Source organism: Pholis gunnellus (genome assembly GCF_910591455.1).
Source record: "Pholis gunnellus genome assembly, chromosome: 22".
Lineage (NCBI taxonomy): Eukaryota > Metazoa > Chordata > Actinopteri > Perciformes > Pholidae > Pholis > Pholis gunnellus.
Window position 1 is genome coordinate 14,776,274 of NC_136549.1, and position 24,455 is coordinate 14,800,728.

At 40.9% G+C, this 24,455-nt stretch overlaps 2 protein-coding genes across 2 annotated transcripts in view; both read left to right on the top strand.

Annotated features, from left to right (window-relative positions):
* The window catches only part of syt1a (synaptotagmin Ia), a gene marked incomplete at both ends in the record, with an annotated part of 36,192 nt that extends 20,911 nt beyond the window's left edge, over positions 1–15,281 (top strand). The window contains 4 exons of the mRNA XM_079184055.1: positions 616–783; positions 4,334–4,451; positions 12,121–12,254; positions 15,075–15,281. Of these exons, the coding sequence (XP_079040181.1) occupies positions 616–783; positions 4,334–4,451; positions 12,121–12,254; positions 15,075–15,281 (627 nt within the window). The remainder of the gene's footprint in view (positions 1–615; positions 784–4,333; positions 4,452–12,120; positions 12,255–15,074) is intronic.
* A 5,782-nt stretch (positions 15,282–21,063) lies between these two features.
* Positions 21,064–24,382, top strand: cyb5r3 (cytochrome b5 reductase 3). The gene is made up of 9 exons (XM_079183984.1): positions 21,064–21,199; positions 21,481–21,606; positions 21,868–21,940; positions 22,112–22,218; positions 22,307–22,436; positions 22,540–22,623; positions 22,899–22,984; positions 23,115–23,214; positions 23,703–24,382. The coding sequence occupies exons 1-9, from the start codon at positions 21,179–21,181 to the stop codon at positions 23,873–23,875; spliced, it is 900 nt and encodes a 299-aa protein (XP_079040110.1). The 5' UTR covers positions 21,064–21,178; the 3' UTR covers positions 23,876–24,382.
* Positions 24,383–24,455: the final 73 nt, after the last annotated feature.

Sequence of the window (24,455 nt, forward strand, 5' to 3'; positions counted from 1 at the left end):
TGATGTGACATCCATCTCAATGCAAAGGTTATTTATGTGTTTTCTGTAATACTTCATTCCCAAACTGTGAGAAGGACAGCACAGGTAAGTATAAGTGCTTATCTTTCCCTCGCTCTCTTTTTTTTCTGTCTTGACGGGGAGTTTCCATTTAATAAGTTTCATCCCAAAATGTAAGGCAATCAAGTGCTCACCTGTCTTTTAGCCATCTCAGGTTGCAGGTCTGATGATACCGCCTCTCAGGTGCAGTGATTGATTTGGAAACAGAATCACCCACAACATCAACATCCACCCACTCCAAACACACACACACACACCTGACTCAGCTTGGCATTTAATTAATTGAAGAAACTTCACAAACTCTTCTGTGGAAGCTGAAGATTTTCGAGTATATATACACCACAATGCTTTTAAAACTCCTTTTGACATTATACAGTCCTATAAAACAATACAATAAACCAACACCTCTAACAAAGTCAACACAGACAAGACATAATAAGCTTTACAAAAATAGGACTTACTGCAGGGTGTACATCGGAAATGTTGGTGAGCCGTCCAATTAAAGAGACAGTACGTCTTGTTTTCTTTTTGACCTGTGTCTCCTGTCGTCCTCCTCAGGTCCCCTACGTGGAGCTCGGGGGAAAGACACTGATAATGACGGTGTACGACTTTGACCGCTTCTCCAAACACGATGCCATCGGCGACATCAAGGTGACCATGAACAAGGTGGACTTCAGCCACGTAACAGAGGAGTGGCGGGATCTGCTGAGCGCCGAGAAGGAGGAGGTAAGACTGATGGAACCTCTGTAGGTTGAACACACAGGTTGATTTTCAATCACTCCCTAGAAAATGTGAAATGAGAAATCATTTTGTGACACCTGTCTCGCCTGTCAGGGCTCAGAATTGTACACCTGTCAGCTGCTGTTTAGTATTCTTTTTTGTCGGCGCTTGCATAAGTGATATCAAAACGATTTTTTTTTTTGCTGTGTTCACTCAGCAAGTTGTGCTCGAAACACAAATGCGATGCCGTGGCCGCAGTAATTCATCTCTCCTGGAAACTTAATCAGACGTCCACACTTCCCCTTCAATTAATAGCAGTGTGACTTCCCAGGCAGCAGTTCAGGAAATTCAATTTTCATGGTAAATGTCATGGCATACAGCACATGTTGCCAGGGGAACCTCATTTTTAGCATTAGGGTGGTTCGATTTAAAGGTTAATTATAGCAGTGTCGAATGGCTGGCGAAGTTGTTTTGAGTTGAAGGGCATCACTATACTTATTAGCGTCGAGTCGCACGGCTGCACTTGAGGATTTCACGTAAGGCTCGAGACACACCGGAGCGACGCTTTTTCCGTGTCCGAGCTCAGTGGAGAGCAGGTGGAGAGGCAGAGCATGGAAACCACTGCTCTACACCTTCCTCCTGATGAAAAGCATTGAAATATTCTACTAATACATTTATTCATTTAATACTCAAGTCATAATGCGACTCTGAACGGTAATTGGGAATACATAGAAGTAACAATACGTTGATCCATTTGTCAACTAGTTTTGTAGATTCTGTGTTAAGATGCAAATCAACCTGCCAAAGTCAAATGGACGCCGTTGTCTTGGCAGCTCAGCAATTGTACCTTTTGATGATTGCAATCAAAACTATGTCATTATTTCTGCAGTAGGTGTTGAGGTTGTAACTCATTTACAAGAGTTGAAAGAAATAGTCGAAGCACATAACTCCCCCTGAAATATAGATAGATAGAACTAGTATATTATAATGTTATTTTACATCTTATTGCATTGATTTATGTTCGAACTTTGCTTGAGTTCTATATCCAAACCATGAAATACACTTTTCTCTTCCTAGTGGTTCAAACACAATGTGTTTTTCTGTCTGACAAAGTCTTTTGCATCTTACCTGGAAGTAAATTATTTGTTGCTTTACACATCACTTGGTCTTAAATTCTACCAGATCCATGAACTTTAAAGCATAAATAAATTTAAATAAAGTGTTTTAGTGTATTTGTGACATGCTACATTGTTGAATATTTTACTTTATGATCCAGAAGGTATGAAACAGAATCGAAAAACAGATGGTTACGAGATGATTAATTGGATAGAGGAAAAAATAATATATATACATTTACATATTTTATGGCTTCATTGCGTGTCAAGAGAAAAGAGATGACAAGAAATAAGGTGACACACAAATGGGGAATAACAAACTGTGGACGTCGCTGTTGACAATCAGTTCCCTAAACCCCCAGATCACACAAAAAATACATCTCTGCTACAGGAAATAGTTTATTTTTCTCTGTTTTATCTATTTTCCGTGTGAAATACTGGATGCCTCTTCACGCCTCTTGAAATATTCAAATCAAGGACAAATCACTCTGGCTGAGTTTTTCCCAAACACAGAGATATGTGCAACTTGTGGAGGTCAAGTTTGTTTAAAGAGATAACAAGCCTATATATATATATATATATATATATATATATATATATATATATAAAGAAAATAAAGCTCTGTCAGGAGAAAGCATATCAGTCCAAACGCACAAAGAGACGCTCTCTCAGGTTTAAATCTTTTAGCCGAGAGCTCAGGGAAGATTTAATACTCCACCTGCACACAGGTAACGCAATCCTCTTTTCTCTTAAGGTCATCTATGAAGTAGCAAGTTCCCGAAAATGCCCTTTAAGTTGAAAGGCAAGCAGTTGACCTTTTTCAGATCATAGAAAATATTAAAGGCGCTGGTCACTGCCCACGACAGGCATAATTAACCGTCGCTCCGTCTCTCGCCGGCGGGGGGGCAAAACACACTACAACCATTTTCAGCACACTGACTCTGGTTGAGGAAATAGGTCTTGATTGGAACGTGATGAAAGACTCCTGGAAAAAACAAAACAAAGGCTGATATTCAGCTCCAGTTTGTTACGCACAGGTGTGACCTGAGGGAGAGTTATTGACTGCGTCTGCTCCGAGCGTTGATAAGAGAGATAAGGCGCGAATATGAATCGCTGTCTGTTCGGCGCGTGATAATGAGACTGTGTCTGTGATGGTGATTTGTCTGAACCAGTGAAGTGATTGCAGTCAGTGCTTCTCCAGCATGAGTGACGACCCAAAAGAGGGAGCCGATATTAGAAAGCATTCAAAAACCACAACAAGAGACCGAATCCATCGCAGAAGGTTGAAGACGTGTAGGGGACACGTTGTGTAATTGATCGGCTGTGACTCAGAGAGGCAGAGTGTGATATGAAGCAGTGACTTTGTGGTATTGTGTCTTTTTTACCCCACAACCAATTCCATATGATGGATAAATATTAAAGTCCAGGTTTCAGTAGATTATAGTGTAACTACGAAGTACAGACAATATCACAAGTTGCAGCTGCAGTACTAGCAGGCCGTATTAGCTCTATTTCTAGGTACTTATGAATTACATGAAGTACTTAATTCTGCAGGTTGTCATAAAATAAATGATTTGACATTTTAAACCTTCTACAGCAGAGTTTCTCAGTTCAGAAAAAATGGCTTTAAAAGTGTGTTTGTTGTGATTTCTTCTGTCTGTACTTCAGTATTTTGAAATATGTACAATATACAGTTATTTATATCAATATAATAAGACAGCAGACAGCTCACTCACATGATGACGAACCTCTTCAAATATATGAAGAAATATTTGTCTCCAAAAAACAGTACATTTAACCATTCATCTTTTTTTTCATTTTTATTGTGAACTGAATGTTCTGGACCAAAAAATACCTAAATCACATGCTCACTCCGGATATCGCTTACTCGTACTGTATACTGAAGTATTCTTTGTTTTACAGCTCTACATTACACTGAATTATTTATGCTGGTCGTTCTATGCACATTCTCTTCACTACAAAGCATAAAATATATGCACTTAAAGCAATTACAAGAACATCTTTCTGTCATTTATGTAAATGTCATGCTTAAACGCACCCTTATTCAAAGTGGACTCTGTAATTACTGTATCGACTCAATAACCCAATGTCAGTGTACTCTACTTTAACCTTTAATGCCGTCACTTTTCACATGGAAACGTCTGGCACTTGCAGCTTCAAATGTTCATTAAAAAATCATTAAAAGTCATCCTCTCTGTTTGTGGAGAGCACAACCAAATAAACGACACGTCTAGCGTGTTTAGAAAAAAAGGAAAACTAGAGCTACAGATTTGGTTGACTGAGCATTTCCTAATGTGCTTTGGAGAGGAATTTACGACCTATTTATAGTGAGCATCTGCTGCGAGCATGTGATGCAGTAAACGTGGATTTATTAGTTGCTGTTAAAACTCACCTCTGCGATGTCTCTGTTTGTCCAACAGCAAGAGAAGCTGGGCGATATCTGCTTCTCCCTGCGATACGTTCCCACCGCTGGCAAGTTGACCGTGGTCATCCTGGAGGCCAAAAACCTGAAGAAAATGGACGTGGGAGGCTTGTCAGGTGAGCAACAATTACAATGGCGTGCATGTTCCCACTGACTTTCACTCTGACGGGCCCTTTGTCTGTAATTATACATGCACTGCAGCACACGCTCGCCCTTCTTTTTTAACAACCGCCCAAACACATCTCTGGTCACGATGACATTTGTCAAAGAAAAACATTGGCTTTGGCTGAAAGAAATAAAATAAAATCGTAGAAATTGAGTACAGACGCAAAGGAAGACCTGAGATGCAAGTGTCTAAAATATCTATTTATTAAGTCCGATTTAAATTGTATTCTCTCCAGCGTTTATGACTTAATAACCGGTGAACTAATGTGTCGGGATCGTTTCAACCGGTGTTTGTTGTTGTTGTAGTACATATGTCGGCCACATGAGGCTGAAGTGCACCACGTGAGTTTTCATTTACAATTACATTAACACATAATATATGTAAATTGTGTTTACTGTGCATCGATGGATTGAAGACAATATGAACGTTTTTAGTCCTGTTAAGAACATGAAGTAGTGGTTCAGCCTCTTGTGACCAAAATGAGAATTTCAACAACCAAACGCTTGTTTTTCACCCGTTATTAAGTCATCAACAAGTAGGTTCAGACATAGAAAATGGATCACCAAAATATTTGGGGGGGTGATGTTCAGATGGAGAAGAAGCCGCACAGTTCAGACTTAGTGTTGTGTGAAACAACCACTAATGATGGTGGCATGCAGGAAAGCATGAAACCGACCCCCGCTGTGATGTAGCACCCAACAGTAAACCCGCGTAGCATTAAGATCAATAGATGACATTTATCACAATGCAGTCAAGTCTGAATAGCGGGTCTGAATGTCATGGTAACAGAATGTGCCACTTGCGTGGGCAGGAGAGGGGTGGAAATCGTCGCACATACAAACACCCACAGGTTCATGACTGGAGCACACAAACAACACGGACTCAGTTTCCATAAATCAACGAGGGAGCAATGTTTCATAAAGGGACAAAAAGCAGCTCGGTAGATGTCCATCACTGTCCCAGGACGATCAAAAATCCACAGTTGGGAGTCAAAACGTATATTAGTTATGATAGGCATACGTGCTATGGTTTGTCTTGGGCTGGATTATGGAAACCAAGACTGCTGAACAACTCGTTTTCACTCCCAACTCGTCAAATACCGCCGTGTGGTCAGTGTCTGATACCGATGCACGAAGGTTCCCTTTACTGTCTGTAACCGGGCTTTTCAACCGAGCAGACACCGTATGTTTCCTGTGAACACAGAGGTTTATCTTGAACAGACACTATGCAGGTAATGAGCTTAGATGGTTACATCTTTACTCGATATTAGTGCTTCTGCCAGAATTGTGTTCCTATCTGGGTGCAAAAGCCTTCACAGCTTCTTGTTTTCTTTCTCTTTTCTGTTTGTTATATCTCGTTCATTGAAATATATTTTTGATTTGATTCTTCTGTAATTTTATTTAGTAAATAATTGAGTATGATCTTTTTGCACAGGACCCATTTCGTGTGACATGCATTGAACGTGTAAGATTGTTGTCATTATACAATCTATAGGCACCAAAAGTCCAGCATTATAACAGAGAGGTTTGGGTGTAACATTGATCCGTTAACATCTGTGTTTTTATTTGATAGTAATTCTCTCTGTAAGGCACTTTGGTCAGCGTTTGAAAAGTACATTGACATGATAAAAACACATCTTCTGGAGAGATAGACGGCATCTCCTGACCGGTCATTCGTGATAATAGTAGACACACTCACACATGCACAATCAGAGCCCCACATGCACTCACTCAAGCACACAAATCACACAATACGCCGGCCCGTCTCCCTCCCCCGCTGCCTCTACTTTGACTTTCTGCGGCGGTTTCATTCTAAAGTCCCCGGTGTGCACTTTCCTCCCGCCTTCACTCTTTCTGCTGCAATTACCATACACCTGTGTCCACTCGCTTTCTGCCTGACAGCCCAGTCTCTCCACATAAGCCTAAACGTCCTGCAGTACAGTAGCACGGCCCACATTAAAAGCCCACGGTTCCCTTTCATCTACCAGAGCAGCACACAAGCAGCCATTTGGCAGAAGAAAAAAAAGCCCTCCCCCGCTGCCATTTTATGCTACTGGCATGAGCGCTCACCTGTGCACATTGGCATCGGGGGATTGTCGGCCACTTTGACTAGCCAGTATGAAAAAGGTGTTAATCTGTTCACTTTGAAGGCCAGGTTTCTCTTTTACAGGGAAGGGAAATAGCAGCGAAGCCAGACAGTTTGACACCACATACTGTATGTCACATTTAATTGAAGCATGTTTTATCTTCTGTGGGTTTCAGGGTGAATTATTAGCATTTAGTGCTAGTTTGTAATTACACACAACCAGAATATGCTCTAAATTGCAGTTTTGATTTTCGTTGGTCGCGACTGCTTTTCTGCTTAGAAAATGGACCTAAAAGTGTAGCAGATGGATGAAATAATGGGCAGGTCCGTAATAACAGTAATTAGCCTCCATCCACAGGGCGTCTCAGCCAGAGTTTAAGGAGGAGGACAAGTAATTGATGGCCTGGGATCAGCCTTCTCCTCTATTGTCATCCTGTTTACCATGCCTAATTATGGCTCACAGAGGAAGACGTGGGTATTATCATTAACCAATGTATAATCAGAAATAATTCTTTTGATTGGCTCCTCATGCAAACGTCCCTCCAAATCTACCTCCACGCTGCGTCTGTCACAAAAAAAATGAGAAAAAGTTACTCTTGATTTCTTTGGTGCTCCCTGTGATTGTTGCTTAAGTGCGATGATGCACCGAGCACCATACTCTTTAGCTGTCGTCTCAAAATAATCCTATAGTCTCATTGCAGACAAGTTGATTTGCTCTCTCTCTGCTGTAGCCGACACCACAGCAATGCCTAGTTTGTATTGTGTCTTTTTGTTTAACTATTTCAGTTCTTGTCTGTTTTGAAATGGTTCATTTACAGTTTTTCAAGCTACTGTATAGCAAAGGCTGAGTGTCTAAGGGTCTCAGGATGAGGACATGAGGGTTTATAGAGGCAGTGGCAGCTAAATGGTTTTGTCCCACCGTCTTTGTACCTCTGAAGACCTTTCAGGGGACTGTGAGGCCGGCACATAACCAGGTAATGGGCCACAGAGGGGGGGGTTGTCAAAGCACACAGGCGCGCCGGTGTTGGCGGTAATGAAGCCGCACTGCCCGCTCACCATCAAGCTCCTCCACTGGAGGGTTCATTTGTTTTGTTAAACGGCTGGTCGGACTGAGAGGTTTTTGTCCCGGTCAGTAAAACAATGAGCCAGAGCGATCATGAAGATGATGAACTGAGAGAAGGAAGAACTTTGAAAGTGATCAGGGAACGCAAAAGTTATTTTATCAACGTCTATTTCTTTCACAGTTTTTGCTTCAACCTATACAAGTTTAGAGATGTAGATAATGAGGAGCAGATGAGTTATGGGACGATTTCTATGCTTTCAGATAAATAAGATTCTCGTTGTACAACTGTGCAGACACACAGAGAAGAGCTCCACTGTAAACGCTTGTGTCTGTGTGGTGTGGTGTGCCATTCGCCGCTGAGTTGAGTGTGTAAAACTAAACCGACAGTTACCCCTGGATTCACCCACCGTGGCAAATCCAAAATGATGGGAGGAAAGCTAAGATGACAGCCAGGCTATATTTAACCCCGCTTGTATCGGTGTTCATTTGGCACAACTCTGCCTGCGCCCACAGCGGCCACACTCGACGAGCACGGAAATATTTGAGGAAGAAACAACTTCTTTGTTTTGGTGTTGTACGTCTGTGCGCATGATACAGCGATGCCTCGACTGTGAGAGGCACTATACCCTCACCGAAATAACCCACATGAGTCACAGCTGGCAATTATTCACGGCTCGAAACACAAACTATAAGTAACCACTTTAGAATTAGACAGCTTTAGTAGCTCAGAGCTTTAGTGGCTCAGAGCTCATCGCTTATCCAGAAACCCAAATGTATGGACCACTGATGGTGCATCGCCTCATAAAACCATGGCCGAGATCCAGGACTCAGATGAGTTACCTCGGGATTGGGCAGTCGAGTCTCTTTGCTGTGCACATTATGTGAGGAAACGCTGTTGCATCAGGAGCGCTGCCATTCATCCATGAAATGGGACAGATTACATCCGTCAGGGATAAGACTATAAAAAGGGGGCCGGATATGAGGTACGGCGAGTCTCCCAAAACTCAATAATGCCACACTCTCATCTGCCGGCCAGAAAGATAAGCGGCGTCTGGATGGCAGTGATGTGGCGCCACAGGTGTGTTTCCTTTTTTTATTTTATCTTGCATAATCCCATTCGGCTGTTGTATTGTGTCTATTCTGGCACAGTTGTAGCAGCATTCAGCATCTAGTATACAGTTTGCCAGTTCGCTAAATTATGATTCTAACTATGGTGAAGGCATGACCAGCCCTGCTTTCCTCTGATTGGCTAATACGCTATGCCTTCGTTAGTTGGAGTCAGTCAGAGGCAGAGTTTTTTTAACCATTCTCATCATCATTCTCCATTATCATTTAAAGTGCAAATGTGACGCAATAACTGAAAGCTTGACAGGCGAATGTGACCAATATTCCTGTTTTGAAATGGTTCTTTGAATTACTCTTTTCTTCTGAAGCGTAAATCCTACAGATCCCTTTCATAGACTCTCATTGCCCTTTACTATGTCTCAGCTTTTGTGCTTGACTTTCTTTGGACCTTTGTGAATTGGATGAGGCAGAGGTCTGCCTACGCAAGATTAGTTTGAAACAGGCAGAAGAAGAACCAAGGAGTTCAGACAAAGAAACGTCACTCGTGCAGATAATCCAACAAGGGGATAAATGTGACAGTAAGTCTGCAAGTTTCACAAAGTTAAGGCTTTTTGGTTTACATGTTGAATCATAGACCCTGATTTTGACGGATACAATCAATGAAGGAAGAGCTCATATGCTGTTTGAAACTTTTTATAACATTTTAGTACGTCAGAAATAGTTGCCATACTTTTTAGAATTTGTTAACCGAGCCCTGAGTGGTGCACCCGAGCTTTTCCAACTTCAAGTGAACCATTACCTCCTCAACCCAGCGGCTATTTATAGGGAGGGAGATGGACTTCCAATTATATCGAATGAGATGTCTTGCTAAAAGCAACAGCGTGGGCCTGGACTCGAGAGAGAGAGATTCAGATCTCTGTTCAAAACCTGCGTGGCTTTTTTTTCTGGGTCTTTGGACGTATCACACATAATAAACCAGAGAGCTTCAAAGATCGTAGGCCAAAGTGGTCTCATTTTTGGACAGGCCGAAGCTGAATGAATCAGGGTGACCGGGTCTTGGCTGCACCGTTGAGAGGTTGGGTGAAATTCTGGATAGAGCTGGGCAGACGCAGCCTTTGAATTATTTTGAATTAGATCAAACTATACCTGACACATATGGAGGCTGTGTGGAGGATGCTCCAAAGAAGGCAAGGCCACCTTCAGTAAAACATCATAAATCTGAGATGTAGAGCTTTGTTCAAATTGATAGGTAGCTGAGTGCAAACCAAGATACGATTGGATGCATCATGACAACACACATGCAAACCTCATAAACTGTTTTACTCCTCCCAGCTCTCCATCTCTTCTCAGCAGGAGAGTAATGATGGACGCCCACTCTGTTAGGAGCCTGTTACCTTTTCACTCGTGTCTCTGTCATCTATTTATTCTCCCTGCTTTTCTCCCGCTTACTCTGTTTGGTTGCCTCTACACATACGTGTCGGCTGCACTGGACGAACCAGTCTCCAGTCAGGTTTCTTATCCCCCTAAATTGGATAAAAGATTAACGGAGCTAAGCTTGTTCGGTATTAGAAATCTCACAATCTTCCAGCTAAAATCATAGATTTATTCAACTGCAGCTCACACATCAGAAAAACATGAAGCGCTATAAAGTCTTTGTGCATATGGGATCCAGAGATAAATACAGATTAGCAGAGCAAGCAGTCTTTCAACAACTAATTATAAGCTCTGATTTCACGGTCTCACTCTTTATTCATTCTGATGCACGGCTCTGAGGTTCAGTAGTGAGGGAGAGTAGTGTTAGCCTCAGGCGAGAGGCTACCTCATTAGCATCTCTCAGATTATTGTTTGTTTTTTTTGTCTTTCTCCAGCAGCGGGTTGTCTTTTATGATAAATGACACAAAGTGGTTTTCATTCATTTCCCCCCTATAGCTTGTGTAATCGTCATGATTGTGGGCCCGAGATCAGAGATTACATTAAGCGTCATTATGCCGTCTTCGCACGTGGAACCAGAATTTTCCACTATCTGGTCGACATTTTTCACCCTGCCAAGCACGGCCTGTGTTTTATGTGTTCATTTATTTTAGTTGTATTCATTTATTTACAATGATAGACAGTCTGCTTGTGTTGTTTTGAAGAATTCTCTGACATTTACGTTATATTATGTGTCGATAAGCTCAAGATGTAATAAGTGTAGTGAGGGGCCAAGTTGAAGCCACCATGGCTGACATTAAGAGGCCGATCGCAGATTACTGCATGAAGTCGACTGTAACCTAGTTTCATGTACGGGAAGTAAAAGTGGAATCAGGCTGACGGTAAACTGGACGTGATTTTTGTAGGCGAGAGGAGAGAGAATACCTGCAATGGTAACGGTTAGACCGCATAGTTTAAATATTACAACATGTTGCCGTCCTCCATGAGAGAATTTACAACCGGGCGTTAAGTAGCTCACTCACACAGAAGAACGTTGTTAAAGTTCGCAACAGAATATTAAACCTTCTCTGTAACGTGTAAATGATTGTAAAACTGTTCATTTCCCACTTTCTAAATGAATAAGGCCCGACGCACTGCAGCAATAGATTGTATGTAGGGAGAGGAAAATGTGAACGAATGAGAAGATTGCATATTCTTTGAACTGCAGTTTATTATTGAATCCTCATTCTTCTTTTGGATCCTTTTTGTAAGCCTCAGAATATAACAGAGGAAGTTATTACATTCTTCGGCTGCCCATACTTTGGACTGATTAGGATCTCATTGTGCAAATTGAACAGCCTCACCTCGTCCCCTTTGATGGCCCAATTGAAGCCCAAAAAAAAACAGGGTATTTCTTTCACAATGTTGAAAAAGACGTTTGCTGCCGGCCCTCTTGTCCGTTTTCCCTCCGAGCCCAAACAAAGACACTAACTCTCCTCCTCTCCAATCTATCTTTGATGACAATTTGTAGAATGTAAACAAATCAGGAGAAGTATTGTCACGTCATAAACTAAAGAGATGGGCGACTCGCTTTTTTCCCCCGACTCACCCTGATTGCCAGAGAGTGGATGAGGGGTGGATGAAGCAGACCACTTGATTGCCACTTAGACAGCATTCGGACTGATGAAAATGAGGCTCTTGAGTTGGGAAGGTTGACTTAGTGATGTAAACAAACAGGACTGTCATTGCCATGCTCTATTTAGAGCCATTTACTGTGGAGCGTTTAGCAGCTAAAGAGCCAGAGATTTCCCTCAGGAGTGGGTGGAGACCAAAGACGGAGCTGAAAGGAGAGAGGAGCTCCCATGCAGAAACATGACTTCAAATGAATGTTAGTGTTGCTGTGTGTCTGCTGACACGTTCACCATATCAAAGGCATAAAATGTCAATGTTTTGTAATCAATGTCAATTAATCTTCATCTTTACTTTGTCGCTGCAGATCCATATGCGAAGCTCCACCTGACGCAAAACGGCAAGAGGCTGAAGAAGAAGAAGACGACAATCAAGAAGAACACCCTCAACCCTTACTACAACGAGTCCTTTAGCTTTGAAGTCCCGTTTGAACAAATCCAGGTACGTTCTCTTCCATTTACAGAGCGGTTTATTAAACATCCGTTCTCATGACTCTGAGATCTCTTCAAGGTAATGTGCTTTACTGTAGAGGCAAGTAAGAACCAGCAAACATTTGGCTGCACAGAAATAAGTGGAGGCTCATTTACCAAATAATCAGTTTAGAGGCTTTTCATCAACAGAATAATCAAAGGCTCCTCATTTCATTTCAGCCTTGGTTTCGCAATTTGACAAGCCAATTGCTCGGTGGATGTTATTCTATGCACTTGTTATTGCCTGTAGCATTTACCTCCGTGCTATTTTTTGCATGTCTTACAACCATTACGAACATAATGTATACAGCATTAACTGCAGACAAAGGAAAAGCAACAAACTACATCATCTCTTCATGTAGGACAGTAATTGAGTCAAATTGATTATTAAGCCTGTAACAGCTCACAAATTACAGGTTTGGGTCCTTGAGCCTCATTTTCAATTTAAACTGTGTCGATCCCAATAAACCGCATCCAAATCAAGCCCTTATTTAGTAGTGCTGATACCAGTATTACTGCTGACTTTACATGTGTCATCTCATCATTGAGAGTCAGGTTAAATAACTACGAGTGTCAGGAGAACATTAGAGTTTAAAACATACTTGAATGACCTAATTGGACTGTGACCGATCAGTCAAGGTTGTAGTAAATGTTGTAAACCTTTAACTACAGACTTGCTCCTACAGTATTACCTCTGTCTATGTCGTAGGGGAGATGAATACAGCTCAATGTGATTTATCCCATTCTGTACAACAAATTACAGAGATTGTGTGGGAATTACAATCAGTGCTTTTAATTGGTCTATTCCACTAACAGACGGTGTGTTATTGACTGAAGCAGTTCCACATCATCCCTAGTAAACACACACACAATTAGCTTTGCAGAACTCAGTGACAACATTTAGATTATTTAGTTTTCTCACTTTTTCCCCACGAAGACGAATTAAAACTGTGAAACTTTTGAGTTGTTAATACAAAAATCTGTCAATTGATATAGCAGATTGTATACCCAAAGCCAATTCACAGTGTTTAGATAATGTAGAAAATACATTAAATGAAGAGTACAGTTCATAAGAAACAAAGTACAAACTAAAAACTGGAAAATAGAAAGGAGGAAGTGCAGGATTTCAGCTGCAAGGTAGCTAATGGTGGCAATTTAGGAGCAGTGTGTAGGATTTAGGGGCATCTAGTTGTCACTGTCAAAACTTGTTTAGCTTAGCAAAAAGACCAGAAGCAGGGGGAGACAGCTAGCCTGGCTTTGACCAAAGTGGAACAAAAATGCTAACTTTCTCAATTTAAAAAGCTGTGTCTGATTTGTACACAAACATAAATGTGAAAACAACAATTTAAGCTTTGAGGGGAGGTTATATGCAGGAGGTGTTTCTTGGTGAACAACATTACACCATGTTGCAGTGACTCCAAGCAGCTTCCCAGAGTCTTGTTGTCACAGTTACCAGGTTACCAGGTTTTGTATCATCAAGTTTTGTAATATCAAGACTGGCAACCCACGCTGCAGTCAGACACTCGTCAGATTGATAAACACTGGCAATAAGCTAATCTCCTAAAGTATCGAGCTGTTAGTGAATTCAATGATATTCCATAATGTGATTGTTATTGCTTAATCAATCACAGCAAGAAGAACAGAATCAGCAGAGCAATACTTATCGGTCAGTGATGATGAACAACATAGTGTGCTAATTTAGAATAAAAGAAAGCCGGGATTCAATTAGCAAATTGAAGGTGAACTGTCCCTTTAAGGACCGACTAACCCCAGCCAGCCATCGGGGAACCTTCTTCAGTATTTCATTACATGGCGAATTAGACATGCTCTTTTACAGCAGTGGCTCTGCGCTCATGCAGGTGGCAGTGTCCCCGTCTCAGTGTGCCAGCGGATCGAAACTTAATCAGAGCTCTTTGTGCACTAATTCATATTCCCTGCCAGAGATTGATGCCCAGGTTACTCCTCTCTGCAGTGTCGCTTTGAATGAACACATGCCGAGGCTGACTCTTAGGCCTCTGAGTAATCAAACATTCTGCTGAGTTTGGCTCTGGTCACTTACTGTTAATCAACATTAATGCCTGAAGGAGCACCTCCTCCTTCTTTGCATAACTGTACTATCCAGTAGTGCTTCATATGGATAAATGCACAAATGTATACAATAACTGATGTTTTAGTGCAGACCTTGCTTAGTTTATCGGGGATTTTAAATGATTTGTTCTAACCACTCAGGATTGAGTAGATCTTTCTTTGGAAAATGTTCAGCTGCACAAACCTTGATGCTCTTCACATTTCCAGTTTCTTGGGAATAAATAAATAAAAACTTCAAAAAAGGTTAAAACATTAACAAACAATGAGTGTCAGGTGACTTCTGAGAAATGACACAAAGCAACAGTGAGTGTGTAGCATAACAGACACGATAAATTGCACTGATTATCATTTATATTGTGTTTTAGAGCACGGAGACCAGCCTGATGTATGACAGTGATATCTTTTTATTACAGTTTATCAGATCTTGTGATATTTGTGCCGTGGACCTTAAAATGTCTGTTGTGCTGGAAGTTGCTGCTCTCTTGATTTTATCTGTCTGCACAAATCTAATACAAATAAGAATAAACCAACAATAAACCACTTTTCTAAACAAAAGTTACTCGGGGCTTTTAATCGTAGGAAGAGAAATAAGAGACACATTAACGAGATCAAATAAAGAATAAAAACAATAAACATTTCTGTCATAAAATGATGTCCAATCAAAATGACTTACTTCCTCTCCTGCTTTTTCCCTCTCCCACAGAAAGTGCAAGTCGTTATAACCGTTCTGGACTATGACAAGATCGGCAAGAACGATGCCATTGGCAAGGTCTTTGTGGGCCTCAACAGCTCGGGGACGGAGCTCCGCCACTGGTCCGACATGCTGGCCAACCCCAGGAGACCCATCGCCCAGTGGCACGTGCTGAAGCCCGAGGAAGAGGTGGACGCTCAGCTCTCCACCAAGAAATAGGCAGGGCCCTTTCAGCACCTGCCTCGTAGTACTCTTTAGCCAGTATGTGTAAATACCTCAGTGATATATGGGTCCATCCATGTTACCCCCCCCCCCCCCCCCCTTTACCCCGCCTCTCAGTCTCATCCAGCTTCACCGCTCCTGATATCACAAACAGTCCTAGTTGTTCAAACTTCCTGCGACCTCCCACCCTCTGCTTTTTTACTATCACATCCCCGACGTCGTTTTGCTTTCTCTTTTTATTTTGTTCCTCTCTGATTCAGCCGTTTTTGTTTTTCATCTCTGTGCCCTTAATAACCGCCCCGACCAAATGCCCCCCTTCTTTTAAGCAATATGATCTGTATAGATAGCGCATGACTGAAAGAATTTATTGTACCACAGTTGTATATATAAGTATGCAGACAAAAATGATTTCTAGTTTATGTGTTTGTATGTTGTTACCCGTTTCCTAATCTGTGTATATCTTGATGTTTTTAATAAGATGTTCTATTTTAAATTATGTAAATGCAGATATAGAGGAAAGCCAATATTATATATCCCAGGATTTAAAGATTCTACCTTATTACCTTATTGCATTCCAGAAAAAAAGGAGAATTCCAACCTGCAAGACACTAGTGGAAATATATTCACATTATAAAGGAACAATGCCTGTTCAGCAAAGGATCATCACAGAAAAGACAGATGAATATATACACTCAAAACTCCAAAATACAAGGCCATTAACTGCTATGGTTCTGAGGGGGAAATGATGCTGCTGGAAATTATACAAGCACATGATTTCTTACAACTTTTTGTACTTATTTCTCAATCAGAGGACCTATATGTTTAGCTTGAGGCACACTGTTACCAGAAACAATAGTTCATGCAAACCGGTTAGCATTTATTTGATCCATATTTGGCAGAATAAGTGAAACAGGTCCTCGTTTCAAAGGTCACCGTTCACTTAGACTGACTCCTTTTTTCTTTTACAAAAATGAAATAATATTGCCTCCAAAACAAAGACTCATTTCTCAACCTTTAAAAAGCCGACCCCATGTGAAAAAAAGCACCAAGCTGTAGCCATTGTGTCCTTAAACCTCGTTTAACAATATTTTGTTAACTGTTTACTTTGAACAGCCTTGTCGTTGTTGGGAGTATTTAGGCCCGGGGTCCGATCTCTGAGAGGGAGTAAAGATAAGAAGAAGAGTTGTGACTCTGGTTTTAAGAGGACTATTTTTTAGAGCAATTCAACGTCTTGACTATTTTTCGTAAACTGCATGATTTTTTTTACAATCTTTACTAAAGGCTGGGACGAGGGGGGAGATCTACTGACACCAGGGGCTGTCTCTTCTGATACAATCCCCTTGCCTTCAATCAGAGGAGAGCGACGGGAAAACCAGAGTAACGTCTCAACGTTCAATGTATGCGGTTATGTTGACGGAGGCGAAGCGAGTTCTAAACACTGCCATTTTCAGAGGAGACTTATGTAAAGATCCTCTCTTCATGCACACTCCCACTTGCTAGTGGTTGTAGCTTTGGTTTATTGGGAACAATGTCTTTGGCTGCAATGGTGCCCTGAATCGCAGTCTTTGCTTTTGCGTTGCCTTCTCACAGTGACAATAGAGCTAGCCATGTTTTACTGCCAATTTTAACTTTTATGTGGCTGCTGTTTTGCACTGGATGTCATTGAAACTAGCTTGTTGACTTCTTTAAGAACACTTTTTTGGGAAGATTGCTGTGCTGGGCTTTAATTCAGGACACCTGCAGCGGGAGCCAGAAATCCGCCTGCTCGATCGTTTTAACTAAAAAAAAATAATGAAGAAAGCAATGATGACAAATCACGTTTCAGCCAACAGCAGTTACATTTCTTGTTGGCACAGGACTACACCACGAGTGAAATAACCGTAAAGTTAATGGTCTGCGTAGGCTCCATCACGTCCTTTACTACGGGTCCAATTAGCAAAGGAATAAGTTTGAATCCATGAAAACCATGAAGTCTCTTATCTTGGAGGAACCTCTTGCATATACTCGATGCTATAGCTTCAGGAGGACTTTCTAAATGTTTTCAATGTTATTGTGTAGTTGATAGCACTAATATGAAAAAGCTACTTGTCATTCCATAGGAGTCTCTGAGGACTGCTTTGTGTATCACTGTGACTGCCGTGTGTGCTTAGAGATGTAGACTTATCAATAGGTAGCGAAACCAGTTTGTTCTGTAGTGATGTTGTAGCGTTTACTGCCATTTTTCCCTTCTACACGCAGAGAAAGAGCGCGCGCGAGAGAGAGAGAGAGAGAGAGAGAGAGAGAGAGAGAGAGAGAGAGAGAGAGAGAGAGAGAGAGAGAGCGCGCGCGTGGCGTCGCCAGACTGCACGCGGCAAAAAAATAAAAAGGCAGAAAGACATTTTTTTCTGAGCGCGCGAGTGGGTCGTTTCACACAGCATTCTGTTGAGCACTGTGCAATACTTGTATGTTCATCCCATAGTGTTAACGTGGGTGGTGTTGCCCGAGAAAAAAGATAAAAAAGATTCTAACCCTTGTGGATGATTCCAGTCCAGAGAGATGTTTCTCCTTTCCAGTGATTGGTTAGGACACAGCACACGTGCATTCAGCTTACAGGTTGGAGCTTGACACCTTTCGACCTCTGTTTAGGGTTTCCTCCCTTCTCGCAGGTTCGTTTTTTTCTTTCTTCTTGCACACAGTTCCAGCATCAGAAGTTTCAGGGAGTATTAGTTAAAAATACCAAACAAGATTCTACATTTAAAATATCCCCTTAAAATGACGTGTATATATTTACATATTTGTGTCCAAAAAAATGTATATCTAGAATCAATATAAAGTGACATGAATATGAATACTCAGCTGCAAATATCATTTTATCCATCTCTCGTCCATATACTATATCTCATCGTCGTTATTTCATTTTTCATTAAGGACTTATTTTTTGTTTGTTAACTGCCCTGTTGATTCAAAAAAATCCCTTTTATATTTGAGATGAAAACTCTGAATGTACAGTATGGACTGTGTTGGTGTAGATTACTTTAACCGTGAGATTAGATGTACTTTGCACTTTTTGTTGTAAAAAAAAAAAAAAAAAATGTCCCTTTTGTTTCTTTTTTTCAACTAGTAGGAATTTATTCCATAACCCTTTGGGGTAAAATCTCCCCTGTCTGATTGCATTCCAAAATCATACTTTTAATACAGCTGCACCTTTTTTTTATTTGACATGTTTTATGTAGATTCATGAATTCCAGTACAGCTTCAGATTTAAATGAAAACAATGGATTAAAGTACAAGGCAAAGGCTTTATAAACATGGCCTCAGCAATCTGATATTCATGCAGAAAAGGTTGTACTTATGGAATTATCCGATAAATGCTGAAAGAAAATCAGAGTTTCAACAGAAATAAATATGTATAAACCTATCAGGGAATTCAGTAACAGGCGGCATTGCACAACCCATCGGATTGCGATGTGTGCGGGGAAAAAATCCACAACGCCATCACCTGCAACGCAATGCTCCTCTTATTGTGATTTCCTACCAAAGTATGCATGCATAATCAAAACCCCAAATTCTCCTCTTGTAAGAAAAGCAAAGCTCTCTGTGTGACAAGGAACTCAAGATTCCCTCCAGTGGCTGTGACAGAAAGCCACACTGACCTTTCCAAAAACAAAGCTGTGTAAAGTATTAGAATCTGATGCTGTAGAAAGATCCTAGTTGCCTTTGTGTATATCAACTGCCTGCTTGAGTATTTTGTGTGTGGAACTTTTTCTCTGTGATCTCGTAGAACTGTTTGGGGTGTTTTTTCCTGCCATATCGCTCGCGGTGGCGGCGAGCCGCTGACAGTTATATTTGCTGTGTATACCTTCATTTTTGACGAGGTGTTTTACAGTTTTGTTTCACTTTTGTGTAGTGATTCACTCTGTGGAGTTTTCTGACTGTTGTTATATAACTTCATATACACAAATGATCAATAAAAATGTTTTATTTCCTGTTGATACAGAAGCTTATCATGTCGTATTTTCAGTTGCGTTCATTTAAGGAGCTGTGACTGCCTCTAATAGTACCTTTTAATAACAAAATCAACCTTTATTACGTTCACTACAGTGCTAGTATTGACTGGCAGAAGAAGAATGAGTCACTGCTCCTGCACCTATCCCTCCTGTCACATCAAGAAGAAGTGTCTGCGTGACAAATCTTACTTTTAATGATGATGTTTGATTCTTAACACTTTGTAGTGGCTGTGAGACAGCCATACCAGCCTTTTAAAAAGGCCACTACTGCCATCTAAAGGACGCAAAGGAGCACGCCACAGTGTACGAGCACAACAATGACACAAAGAAAAAAGATCATGTTTTCCATTTTGCTTTACACACAGATCAATTTCTATTAGGGAATATTCGCTGATGGCTACCAGAGCCAGAACACAGGGACAGGTTTGTCCTCCCACCAAATGGATGATGTCACATTGATTTGAGGCTCAGAGTGAATTCGATGATGAGAGCACCCTGGGGTTGTAGATTTATAGATTTTATGCTGCTGTCTTGAAATTAAAATCATTTGGGTGTTCAAGGCAAAACGACTCATCAGTAGATAATGTCAATAAACCCCTTAAAATCCAGTTCCCCTTCAATTACCCTTTATGTAGCTTAAAAATGTATTATATAATAATATATTCTTTTATCAGCATCTTTGTTGAAGCAACATTATGTTTGGTTTATACTGAAATGAAATATTCAAACCCAAGACTTCATGTTTTTATGGCTGCGCCATTCCATCAAATGGAAATATAGGCTATATTGCATCATTTTAAACACATTTCTCCAAAATAGCCTGACAAATTTGGTTTCTCTGGAAGGGATTTGAATAAAGTTCTGTGGCTTTGAACAGAATTTGGCTGCACAGAATGAGTTTATACCAACTGCCCTGTCAGTGGGAGTGAGAAGGCTTAAGTAATAGAGAGCAAACTATGCCTGGAATATGCTGACAGTAAAGTTCTGTGGAAAATCATATATTTTGTTCAGTTTCTGACTTGAACTTTTTTGTAAAAAAAGAACTGATTTTTTGTCTAAATGGTGTCACATGAGTGAAATCTAAAATATGCCACGCTGTGGCATCAAATATCAAAACAACTGTTTCTGATTATTTTGCCAATGGAGACATTGTTTTAAACATATCCTCAAAAAGTAGATTCATGATAAAACTTTTTGACCCTATAGGGAAAATGTCAGTCACAAAAGAACGAACCAGAAAACAAGCACAGAACAGGTAAGTAACCTCAAAAATAAGATGCAGTTATGAAGCATAAACAATAATAAAAGCTATAGGTACTTTATGACAAACATAAATAGAAAGTGCATTTTTGTCTGAGTGGAGCAGTAATTTACCCCTCATGTCTGGCCTCGTAATTCTCCTCATGCACTTGTTTTTATGCCAACTGTTAATTGTGGACTTTTATTCTAAGAAGTCCAAGCGTTTCCTTTATATTATTTTATTTATTTATTTATTAGTTTTATTCTGGAAATCCAGGCCTGTCATGCGGAAGTGACGATTGAGCTTTAGCTTCGACAAGTTAGCTAGCATTAGCCGTTATCATACCGGAAGTTGTGTTTATCAGTTGACAAAATGTCAAATCCGTATTGTTTCAGGGTATATAAACAAATAAAAACTATATTTTATTAGTTATTAAATGTATTAGTTGGTATAGGTGGCTTGCTGGGTGTAATTTAAAGAAATGTACGCATTTTTTCAACGATTTAATGCTCTTATTTTAAAAAACAGTGACCGGATAAGTATATATGATCTAACTAGCCTGAGCTTGACAACCTTGCATGACACTGACAGTCGTAGTTGCAGTAAACTCATCTGGTGCTGCTTTCTGCATTGTCAAACAACCTCACAGCCGCCAGAACTGACAGAAAATGCTGTCCTACATCATTGGTGTAAGTACAACTTAGTGAGAAGTGGCCAGGTGTTGTCTGTTTCAGCTAACTCCATTGCGTTAGCTTAGGCTAACGATAGCTAACGCTAAGTTAGTTTTCCTAACCCAAGTTGGTGGGGCCCTGCCCACAGAAATGTGTATGACTCATTTCTCCTGTTATGGATTAAACAAAAATGGCTTGACTCGAGCGAAACAACGCCCCACAGAGGTCTCAGACGTTTGATAGCTAATGCTAGCCGGTGGTCTGACTCATTCTCCCATTTTTGGACCTTTTTATTGCAGTTAATCCGAGGTGGATATAACAGCATCGTCAACTTGATCTTCAGACTTCTCTTCCCAAAGAGGAGACCAGCCCTCACCTTACAGGACCCCGCCATTAAGTATGCACTGCGGCTGCTGGACAAACAGGTAACCACGTTCAATATCACTTTATAAAACCTGCATTTTTATTTTTATTTGCAAAAACTATGTTGGAGTGAATCAAGTCAGTGGCTGTAAGTGGAAACTGCAGCAAGTCCAAAAAGTGCTGCTGCTGCTGCTACTATTGGACACATCTAAATCGTGTGTTTGCAAACGCAGCAGGTGCGTTTAAGTACCACTGTTGATCTCTGCGTTTATATTGGCATGCTTTTTTTTAATGATAAACTCCTATGTTTCTTTTGTGTGCAGATTGTCAGCCATGACACAAGGAAGTTCCGCTTTGCCCTACCTTCCCCTGAACACATCCTCGGTCTCCCTATTGGTTAGCATGTTCCCTCATTCAATCAATGTCAATAACTAACATATGGAGACCAGCAGTAGTCTCAGTCATTATGAGAAGGACTGCTGTTTGTTTACTGTATACTGTATACTGAGACCAGTGGAAATATATTCATATTTACAATAAACATAAATTCTGTGTTTTCCTCTCCAGGGCAGCATATCTATTTGTCTGCGAAAATAGACGGGAAGCTGGTCGTCCGTCCGTACACGCCTGTGTCCAGTGATGATGACAAAGGCTATGTGGACTTAGTGGTGAAGGTACAGCCAGATGAAAAGTTGTTTCTATTATCTGAAGGTGTTGATTTATTTACCTTAAACAGTTTCTTTTGTTGTCCCTTGTCAACAGATTTACTTTAAAGAAGTCAACCCTAAATTCCCAGAGGGCGGGAAGATGAGTCAGTACTTGGAGAGCCTCAGGATCAACGACACTATTGACTTCAGGGGACCCAGTGGTCTCCTCGTTTACAAAGGCAAAGGTGAGCAACATGCCCTCATGTCCTCATACAGTGGGTAAAAAGATGCACGGTTTGTAATTGCGCTTCAGCTGCTGGATCTGATATTGTAACTTTTTCTCCACAGGTGCTTTTGCCGTTCAAGCGGATAAAAAGTCCACAGCTGACACCAAGACGGCTAAACATGTTGGCATGATTGCTGGAGGGACAGGTAAGGGAAACTTCTAGACTCGTCTTCAAAAGTCTCATTTTAGTTAGTAGATGACGGCCTTAAACCACAGTTTCTCCTCACCTAAATGTCCCTTATTCCACCTCAGTTACTACCTCTCCTGGCTCTTATTTTAGTCACAAATATGTGTTGTGGAGAAATACTTTTTCACTGCAAGACATTTGTTCTTCGGAACCAAGGGACAAGCAGAGGAGCACATATTGTTGGTGTATTGAAGGTAGATCCATGTCTGAAGCCTCTTTCCTGTTTTCTTCCAGGCATCACTCCCATGCTGCAGCTCATCACAGCCGTGATGAAGGATCCACAGGACAGGACGGTGTGTTACCTGCTGTTTGCAAACCAGGTCAGTCTCATCAGCCAGGATCACACGATGAAGTATTATGAAAGTTGTTTGTTTTCCTGTGGAATTGGGAAAGAGTGGTTCATACTAGAACATAGAGTGCTGAAACTTGGCTCTTCCTGTCCTATCGCAGACTGAGAAAGACATCTTGTTGCGGCCGGAGTTGGAAGAGATCCAGGTCAACAACCCGGACCGGTTCAAGCTGTGGTTCACCCTGGACAGAGCACCCGAAGGTGAGGTTACTCTAAATCTGAGGTTTTGTCCCAAAAACAAAAGTTCATCTCAAAACATTGTTGCTCTCGGACATTTAGGACACGGTGCCGTGGGCGTAATGTGTGCGATTTCTTGAAAAATCACATTAGATACCACTTTACACAGTTATTTTATGTACAAGTCTGAGAAATAAAAAGGCAGCTAGCCAACCAATTCTGTTTATGTAACTTGCAGCATTTAAACAAATTTAGAAACATTTGTTATGAATAAATGTTAACTTTTGTGCTTTTACAATATTGCAATCAGTTGGTTTAACTTTTTCCAATATAAAAACTCCATAATGTTATACACACGTTACTCTGCCTTTATTTTACACAATGACTGGAGCACATCCTGAAATAAAAAAAATCTTAGTATAGCATGTCGGAAAAAGCAAATAAGGATCCTCATAAACTAATATTGTTACATTAAGTCGTATTTAAGCGTTGGGTCCCTTTCTGTCTTCCAGACTGGGAGTACAGCCAAGGCTTCATCAGTGAAGACATGGTGAGGGAACACCTGCCTCCTCCCGGTGACGACAGTCTCGTCCTGATGTGTGGACCGCCGCCTATGATCCAGTTCGCCTGCAACCCCAATCTGGACAAAGTCGGCCACTCCAGCAGCCGCAGGTTCAACTTCTAGACGTCCGGGCGGTCACTTGTATTCTCTGCCCTGAAAGCATTAAAGCACTTGTACACTTGCAGTGGGTATTGCACTTTGTATACAATATTTATGCTACGATATATTCATCATGCAACAGCGTCGCAGCACGGACCAATTCATGTAATCAGTGGGTGTCACTGAAGGGGAAATATTTGGAACTAAAGATGGAAATGGTTACAAATCTGTTTGCAACATCAGAGGAGTTGAGGTTTATTGGCTGTTTGAGTGCCTTAACACTTGTGAAGCTTTTTTTAATGCATCGTTTAAGAATCGCATTCATTTATACAGAATTGTATTTAATCCATTATTGTTCTGATTGTGTTGGTGAAACCTGCCTTCTGTCTATCGTCGCGTCAAAGATGTCAATATTTTGCTAAAACTGTAAACATGTTCGCAGTGATTGCTGTGTGGTTACTGACATGAAGTCTCTGCTGCAACAGTGGCTACTTGTGTTTGGAAATGCAATATTAAAAATAATTGCTGGAACATTTGATGCTTGAACTCCTTCATTTACAAGTGTTTGGTCATAACTGTGTTGTAACATCTCAGAGCTGTTTCA

What these genes read in the sequence shown, in the direction of transcription:
- cyb5r3 (XM_079183984.1), top strand. Translation starts at nt 21,179, where the DNA reads ATGCTGTCCTACATCATTGGT. An exon ending in CCTCGTTTACAAAGGCAAAG is followed by an intron (nt 22,437 to 22,539) that starts GTGAGCAACATG and finishes TTTTCTCCACAG; the next exon opens with GTGCTTTTGCCGTTCAAGCG. An exon ending in ACCTGCTGTTTGCAAACCAG is followed by an intron (nt 22,985 to 23,114) that starts GTCAGTCTCATC and finishes GTCCTATCGCAG; the next exon opens with ACTGAGAAAGACATCTTGTT.